Source organism: Chaetura pelagica, unplaced genomic scaffold (genome assembly GCF_000747805.2).
Source record: "Chaetura pelagica isolate M959 unplaced genomic scaffold, ChaPel_1.0 scaffold1418, whole genome shotgun sequence".
NCBI classification, from domain to species: Eukaryota; Metazoa; Chordata; class Aves; order Apodiformes; family Apodidae; genus Chaetura; species Chaetura pelagica.
Window position 1 is genome coordinate 24,059 of NW_009954299.1, and position 8,691 is coordinate 32,749.

Here is an 8,691-nt window from a genome sequence, read left to right on the forward strand (position 1 = left end):
GCTGAGCAGCGATGCAGAGCCAGGAGGTCACCACGCCTCTGGTCCCCATCCTCCCCATCCTCCCCGAGCCCTTCAGCACCAACCCCCCCCCTCCTTGGCAAGGGCTTCCTTCCCCTTTCTGCCCCACCAGGGGCCTCCTCCCAGCTCTGAGGTGTTGCCACTCAAACTGAGTCATAGAATCATGGAATCATGGAACCCTAGAATGATGGGATTGGGGTTGGGTTGGAGGGAACTTCAAGATCAGCAGGATCCAACCCCCCCTGCATGGGCAGGGACACCTCCCAGCACCCCAGGCTGCTCCAAGCCCCATCCAACCTGCCCTTCAACCCCCCCAGGGATGGGGCAGCCACAGCTTCCCTGGCCAACCTGGCCCAGGCTCTCCCCACCCTCACACTCCACAATTCCCTCCTCAGCTCCAACCTCCAGCTCCCTCTCCCACTTTTCATCCCTCCCCCTCATCCCATCCCTCCCTGCCCTTGGCCCAAGTCCCTCCCCAGCTTTCCTGGAGCCCCTTCAGGCCCTGGAAGCTGCTCTAAGGTCTCCCTGGAGCCTTCTCCTCTCCAGGCTCAACACCCCAACTCTCCCAGCCTGGCTCCAGAGCTGCTCCAGCCCTCCCAGCATCTCCGGGGCCTCCTCTGGACTCTCTCCAACAGCTCCATGTCCTCCTTGTGTTGGGGACCCCAGAGCTGTTCCCAGCCCTGCAGGGGGTCTCAGCAGAGCAGAGCAGAGGGGACAATCCCCTCCCTGGCCCTGCTGGTGACACAGCCAAGGCCATGATGAGCTTTGATGTGTCATGTCCAGCTTCTCCTCTCCCCAACACCCCCAAGTCCTTCTCCTCAGGGCTGCTCTCCATCCATTCCCCTCCCATCCTGGCTCTGATCTCCACGCAGGACCTTTCACTTGGCCTCGTCGAACAACGTTGAGGTTGACATGGACTCACCTCTCCAACCTCTGCAGGTCCCTGGGGGTGGCACCACCCAACCTGATGTCCCCTGCAAACCTGTTCCTGAGGGTGATGAGTGGTCAGAAACCATCCCTGGCTGGCTGGGGGGTCACTGGAGGGGCTTTCCCCTGGGGGAGGGATGGAGCTTGGTCACGCAGCAGGCAAAGGAGGGTCCTCCAGCTCTTCCCCACATCCCTTGGGACCATTCCCTGGTGCCACCAACCCTGTCCAGACCAAGGACTGGAGACAGAAGGACAGATTTGGTGCCACATGATGAATCCCTGCCTAGAACCCACTCCCCACCCGGGTCAACATTCCTCATGGATCAACAGGAACTTGAGGAGCTCCCAAACCCAACTTGACCCAGGCTGAGAAAAACGCAGAGAACCAAGACCTGACTCCTCCAAAACTGGTTGGTTTCACCCCAAAGGACAAGCAGCCAGAAGCTGAGCTGGGATGGAGGGGCCAGTTCTATCCCAGGAGCTCCTGGAGGGCCCTGATGTGCCTGGAACATCAAAGGCAGCTCCGGTTTCAGCCCTGAATTATTTAATCTCCTGCACAGACAAGACAAAGAACAAGGGAAGAGACTCAGAGGGAAAAGACTTCCCAGCCCCCTGGGCATCTCTCTGTCCTGGATGACCCAGGAGAAGGGAAGTTCTGTTCTGCTCAGCTGGGGGGGAGGGTGGGAGGGACTGGGGAGGAAGGGGATGTGGCCTGGGTCCTGCTGGCTGGAATTCCCAAGCAGGGCAGGAATCCTGCTGGGATTGATGGCTGTGCAGTGAGCCTGCAATTCCCAGGCAGATCCAGTTGCGCCCATTACGATGCTGTGCAGCAGCCCTGGAATTCACAGTCAGACCCACTGCATCAGCCCTGGAATTCCTGACTGGAATTCCCAGTCAGACCCAGATGCAGCCATTATGACACTGTGCAGCACTCATGGAATTCCCAGTCAGACCCCGTTGCAGGACACACATCCCAGTGGGATGCAGCCACCACCACACTGTACAGCATCCCTGGAATTCCCAGTCAGACCCAGTTGCAGGACACACATCCCAACACGGCTCAGGCTCCTCCTCCCCAGATCTTTGCTGGGAACCCACCAGGCCCTGGAGACCAATATTCCACCCAGGATCAATCCCCACTCACAACCAGGAAGGAGCAGAGCAGGACCAGTCCCACCATCCCATCCCCACTCCTGGTTGCCCTCAACCCAACCCATCTCCTCCCACAGCCCCTGCAGGGTCTCGAGAGGCCACAACCTCCTGGTTTCCCAGCACAGATGGTGCTGAGCCTGGTGCTGGAGGGGTTGGAAAGGTCCTGGATGACCCAGGAGAAGGGAAGTTCTTGGTTTAGCACCCAAGTGAAGCAGTGAAAGTGGGGGGTGAGCTTGGAAGTTTAGGAAGAAAAGAAAGACATGAGGGGAAAAAAAGGGCTTGATGAGGTTCCTCAGGTTCTCCTGTCCTCTCATCCTGGTCCTTCACACCAGGAGGGTGAATCCCATCCTGGTCCTTCACACCAAGAGGGTGAATCCCATCCTGGACCTTCACACCAGGAGGGTGAATCCCATCCTGGACCTTCACACCAGGAGGGTGAATCCCATCCTAGTCCTTCACATCAAGAGGGTGAATCCCATCCTGGACCTTCACACCAGGAGGATGAACCCCAGGAGGATTGTCCCTGCACTGGGAAGGGTTGGACTTGCAACCTCAGTTCTGGTCCATGGTCCTTGGTCTGGTCAGAAGCAAGAGCCCAAACCCCATGGAGATGTCAACCCAAGCAAGGGCAGAGCTTCTGGGCCAGGGGAGCCTGAGCTCAGGGGGCTCTGGTGTCCTCAGGTGGGTGTTGGGGTGGCAGGTTGGAGGCCACGGTGATGGGGAGGGACAGGGGGTGGTGGAGCCAGGGCTGGGCAGAGCACCATGCTCAGAGCAGGCAGGATGGAGGTGCTGGAGCTGTGCTGGGGCTCTGGTTAGCTGACCAGCAAGTGGAGGTTCTTCTTGTCCTGCTTCAGCAGCTCATTGTCCATCTGTCTGCAAGTCACAGAGTCACTGAGTCACAGGTTGGTTCTGGTTGGAAAAGACCAAAAGATCATCCAAGTCCAACCATGAACCCAACTCTACCAGGTCTGGTGCTAAACCAGGTCCCTCAGCACCACATCTCCAAGGCTTTCACACCCCTCCAGGGATGGAGGTTCCACCACCTCCCTGGGCAGCCTGGACCAGGGTTTAATTCCCCTTGGAGTGAAGAAGTTTCTTCTAACATCCAATCCAAACCTCCCCTGGGCAACCTGGGGCCACTTCCTCTTCACTTGGGCTTGTAGGAGACAATCCCTCCATTGGCAAGAGGGGACCCACTAGCTTGGTTTGAAGCTCTGGACCCCCAAGAAGTCCAGTGAAGTCCCCTCTGTCCATGCCACTCACTCCAGGGGTTGTGTTTCTCACCCTGAAGACCCACCAAGGAGATGGCCAAGGGCACCAGCTCACCTGGGCTGTAGCCTGGATGGTGAAGTAGATGGTTCTGGAGGTCTCCACATCAGGAGTTGGTCTCTTCTTGGTGTCATCTTGCCCTGCACAATGGAAATCCTGCAGTTGCACCTGGGAGAAAAAGAAAAGGGTTTTCCAAAGGGTTTCCAGGTCTTGGGGCTGGTGAAGGGATCTCAAAGAAACCAAGGCTGGTGGTGGGCCTGGGGACAGAGAACCTGGTGAGGAACCAGGACCTGCAGGCAGGTGGCTTTGGCCGTGCCAGCTGCTCTTGGGCCAATGTTCCCCTTCATCTTCCCAGGAGGAACTAAGGGACAAACCCTGGGGTTGTCCAGTTGCTGTTCTTCCTCCCTGTCCCCACCACATCCCCTCCAGACCATCCCCATCCCATGCAGGGACCTCCTGGCTCCAGCCACGTGCCAGGAGGACGGAGATGACCATCCATGAACTCACCTGCTGGGAAGGACCAACTTCAGCATATACTGTGGTGTAATCTGCTCCAGCTTCTGCAAGGAGAAAAGAAGTGGATGGTGAGGAAAGGAGAAGGCTCCTGAGGGGTGGATCTCCTTGGATGATCACCAGGATGTTCCTGGGCTGGAGGGAAACCAGGCTCAGCCCTTTTGGAGGTGCTGGAGGTGTTTGTGGTGGCTCTGGGTGGAGATCAGCATCACTTCTCACCCTACCATCCCTCCTGGCTGCTGTGGGAGCAGGACTCTTGCTTCCAGCTCCAAGGACAGTCACATCTCAGGGACTTTCTGGTGAACAATCTGCCTTTTTTTAAATTGAAACCCAAGATTCCAGCTGCTCTCAGAGGTGACTTGCATCTGGTTCTCCTTCATCCATGGCCACCATTGCAGCAAGAGTTGGGAATCAGCTGGTTCTTTGGCTCATGGAACAGAAGAAGGGGTGGAGAGAGGATCTCAATCCTTCCTGATCCCATTTTTGGGGTGACACCTCCAGGACCTCTCCCTTGAAGTGCTGCCCCACAGGCACAGCCCAGAGAGGAGATCTCTGAGGAGAAGCTTTGCCTGGAGCTCCTGATGGAAGAGCTGGATCTAAATTATTGACCAGGAGGAGCTGGTGGGCCTGGTTGTGTCTTGGGCACCTGCAGATGCAAAACACGAGGCAGGAACTCCCCAGTTTGTGTCACTTTATTCTCTGCTCACAGAAAGAATCCAACACTCATGTCACGGAATGAACATCAACGAGATCCTTGGTGGACTTGGGCTCAGCTGTAGCAGTGATGGGCCCATCCTGTCCCACCACAACATGGTCCTGAGCATTCAGGGAGAGGAGATGGGAGCTGGGGGTATCTTCTGATGGTCCAGTGGGCTCTTCTCCCACCAGTTTTCACGCCTGGATTGGCAGCCTGAGCCCAGCAGAGATGAGGTGAGATGCCAAGGACATTCTCCAGTCCCTCTGGCCACCATTGTCCTCCCCACCTCTCCCAACCTCTGTTCCCATGAGCCAGGGAAACCAGGCAGCAGTAGCAGGCAGGACGTGCAGGCAGAAGTTGCATCAGCAGTTGCTGGAGCTGCTCAGGGCTGTTCCTGGCCCTGGGACACTCCTTGTGTCCCCCCCTCCCCAGTTTCTTCTCACCAGCTCTTCTCTTTTCCCCAGGTCCCTCTTGCTTTGGTGGCCTCATGGCTCTGCTCCCAGCTCCTTCTTGGTGGGCTGGCACCAAGATTCCCAGCAAGGAACTGGGGGAGAGGATGACTTCAGCCACCACCACGTCACCTGGGGTTGTCTCTTCTCTCCTCCGTGGGTGCAGGGTGGGGACATGGGGAGATGTTGGGGTCCCACAAGCCGGGGTACCCAGACCAAGCCACACCAGTGAGTGATTTCCCTCCTGACCTTAGATGCCACCAGGAGAAAGGAGGAGGAGGAAGGGAAATGCCTGGGGGAGCCCCAAGGTCTCACCTGTGCTTGTTGTCTCAGCTGCAGACCAAGGGAATCTCCTCCAGCCTGGGAGAGAAGTGACAGGAGGTTCCATCAGCAGAAGCCACCAAAGCCACATCCACAGCTCCGTGGGGCAGCAGGGCTGGTTGGGTGTCCCCTCTTGGGTCCCCTCACCTGGGGGGGATGGATGGGGCAGGGAAGCACCTCACCTTTGGAGCACAAGGAGATGAAGAACACAAGCCCTGCTAGAACCACCAGGACTCCCACCAGCCCTGCAGCCACCAGCCCAGCCCACCGGCCCGAGGGGCTGCCTGGAAAAAGAGGAGAAGGTCCAGAAACGACTTCCCAAAATTCATCTGCTCCTTCCCAGCGTCAGAACTGGGGGAACTGGGCATGTCTCTGCCCCCACCCTCTTCTCAGGGACCTTTGCTCCGCACTCCCATGGCCCAACATGGAGAGGAGACAACAAACTGCACGAGGACACGTGGCTTGGCAGGCAGAGCAGCACTGGTTGACCCCCCCCCCAACCCCTCCATGGCCATAACTGTCCCCACCAATGTCCCTGTGGGCTCCAGGAAACCTCACAGGTGGCTTTTGTAGAGGGAAACCCCCTCCCCACCGTGGGCTGGGGGCAGCAGGTGGACACAGAGCCACGTTCCCACCTCCAGCCCATCCTTGGTTCTGCCTCTAGGTTGGCCTGGTTGATTTGGGATGTTCCTCACCAAGGGGGGGGGGGCAGGGAAGGAGCTCCCAACCCAAGCTGGGACAATTTTTTTTAGAGGCAAAAGCTGGAAATGGGGAGTCCCACCTCCCCTTCCCAAACACCCCAGGTGACAAAGACAGGGCAGGGATGCCCAGAGAGCCCGGAAACCCCCTTGAGCAGTTTGGGGAGGGGATGGATGTGTTGGCTTCAGGCTGCCCAGCAAGGAGGACCAGGGTAGCTGGACATTTTGAGGTGGTTCAAACACACTCAGACACTGAGAAGCAAGGCTGGACATGGACAGGGGGGGGTTGGCAGCTCACCAGTGGTGGGAGGGTGGGTTGTGCTTTCTGGTAAGGGGAGAGAACAGGAGGGAGAGGTGAGTCCCTTTGCTTTTGCAGGGGGTGGGTCAAGGGGGCTTTGAGGGGAAAGCTGGAGCTGTGGGAGGAGGACACAACCCATCCCCACCACCCACCCCCCCACCCTTACCTGTGCAGAGGGTGGCAGGTGAGGGGACGGTGACGTTGCGGGTGCTGACGGGGTTTCGTGCCGTGCACATGAGGGGTGATGGTTCCCCCGGGGGTGACTCCTCCACCAACACCCTGGCTTCATTTGTCCACAGCTCATCCCCCAAGCTCCAGCTGTAGGAGATGTTCCCAGAGCCAGAGCTGGAGGCCGAGCAGCTCAGGATGTACCTGCAACCGTCAGCCGAGCAGTTCCGCGCCAAGCAGGTCACCCTCGGTACCACCAGCTCCTCTGGGGGAGGAAATGGGGGGGATGTCAGGAAACCCCCAGCCCCCAAATTTAGCACAAAGCATGAGGAAGCCCAACCCAGCCCCAAAAAGCACTTACTGTAGACGTGGAGGGTGAAGGAGACTGTTTTTGTCCCGGAGATCTTTGCCATGTAGGTCCCAGCATCGTCCATCCTCAGCTGGAGGATGGTGAGGGAGCTGCCATTCTTGGAGAAGACCCAGCGTGGCTTGTAGCTGTCATCAAAAAAGGTGGTTTCAGGAGGATCTCCAGGCTTCACAGTCACTATGAGTTCGTTGTGAAAGCTCCAGGCTGCTGGTCTTCTATCCAGGTTCTGGAGATGGAAGGTGACGGAGCTGCCCACGGCTTTGGTCTCCTCTGTCCCTTGGGTGGCACGTGCTGGGGGGAGAGAAGCCAAGCTGAAGGAAAGGTGTCCAAGGAGGGCATGGGTTTGGGGGGGTTGGCTGGTGGAGAAGGAGGGCTTGGAGAAGGGACCTTGGTATATAAAGGAGAGTCTTGGCCAAAAAGAAGAGTCTCACCCCGCTGTGACCACACAGGGTGGTAGGGGAATGGTTGGACTTGAGGACCTTGAGGGTCTTTTCCAACCAGAAGGTCTCTGTGACTCTGTGTGATGCCACAGGTTGGTCTGCAAAGCCCAGACCCTAAGCAGCTCAGTTCAGCTGCAGGTCAAGTCTTAGAATCATGGCCTGGTTTGGGTTGGAGGGACCTTCAAGATTGTCCAGTCCCAAATGGGCAGGGACACCTCCCACCAGCCCAGGCTGCTCCAAGCCCCATCCAACCTGCCCTTCAACACCCCCAGGGATGGAGCAGCCACAGCTTCCCTGGGCAACCTGTTCCAAGGTCTCCCCAACTTCATAGCCAACAATTTCTCCCTTCCATCTGGTCTGAATCTCCCCTCTTTTGGTTTCAAACCATCACCCCTTGTCCTCTCCCCACAGGCCCTGTTAAAAACTCCATCCCCACCTTTCCAACCAGCATTGAGAGGTCTCTGATTTTGGGCTGGGAGATTTCAAGAATCAGGGGGGGCTCCTTTTTCTTTGGAACAAACTCTGAGGCCCTGGGCTGAGGTCCCACGAGAGGACTTTTGCTTTCCCACCCCCTGAGGGCTCCTCAAGCTGGTGGCACCAGGTCCCCCTTGCACTGCCAGGTCACCCACGTTGCTCCCCGTTTCCGAGAAGGGGGTTCAAAGAGAAGCAGAGCCTGGAGGTGCAAAAATGAAACTGCCAAGAGGAGTTTGCAGCAGCTCAGAAAGGTCAGGCAGGTCCCCTTCTCAGCAGCAGGACAGAAAAGGTCAAGGTCAACTCCACCAAGCAGCAAGAACAAGGGATGGTGTCTCTTCTCCAGACATGCAGCTGCTTCTCCCCTCTTCTGAGAAGGAGGAAGAGATTTCCTCTCCCCTTTTTGGCTACTTCTCATTTTGAAATAAAAGAAACTCAGACAATCTGTGCTGCCCAGTCTGGGTTGGACACAAAGGTTCTCTGCCCAGTTCCTGAAATGGGAACTGCTCCTGGTTCAGCCAGGTCCCTAAGGTTGTCACCTCTCCTTGGGATGCATTTCTGGTCCCTGGCCCCTCAGGGACAGCAAGGACAGGCATATCCTGACCCCAGGGCAGGAAAAAATGGTCTGGGAGATAAAGCTGAGGGAGGAAATTCTGCTGAAATTGCAGGAAAGGAGGTTGGGAGGGGAGCAGAAGCTTCTGTCCCTCATGACAAGAAAGACATTCAGGGGCTGGAGCTCATCCAGAGAAGGGCAATGAAGCTGAGGAAAGGGCTGGAGAAGAAGGAGAAGGGGCTGTAGAACAAGGGGAAGGGGCTGGAGAACAAGGGGAAGGGTCTGGAGAACTTCCAAGGAGCAGCTGAGGGAGCTGGGGGTGTCCAGCCTGGAGAGCAGGAGGTGGGGGG

The 8,691-nt window shown here is 57.4% G+C and overlaps 1 protein-coding gene across 1 annotated transcript in view; it reads right to left on the reverse strand.

Annotated features, from left to right (window-relative positions):
• Positions 1–2,909: 2,909 nt before the first annotated feature.
• LY9 (lymphocyte antigen 9) overlaps positions 2,910–8,691 on the reverse strand; it is a 10,513-nt gene continuing 4,731 nt past the window's right edge. Inside the window, exons 4-9 of the mRNA XM_010003838.1 lie at positions 6,872–7,168; positions 6,509–6,775; positions 5,529–5,630; positions 3,874–3,926; positions 3,424–3,534; positions 2,910–2,966 (exon numbers count right to left, since the gene is read on the reverse strand). Coding sequence (XP_010002140.1) covers positions 2,910–2,966; positions 3,424–3,534; positions 3,874–3,926; positions 5,529–5,630; positions 6,509–6,775; positions 6,872–7,168 — 887 coding nt within the window. The remainder of the gene's footprint in view (positions 2,967–3,423; positions 3,535–3,873; positions 3,927–5,528; positions 5,631–6,508; positions 6,776–6,871; positions 7,169–8,691) is intronic.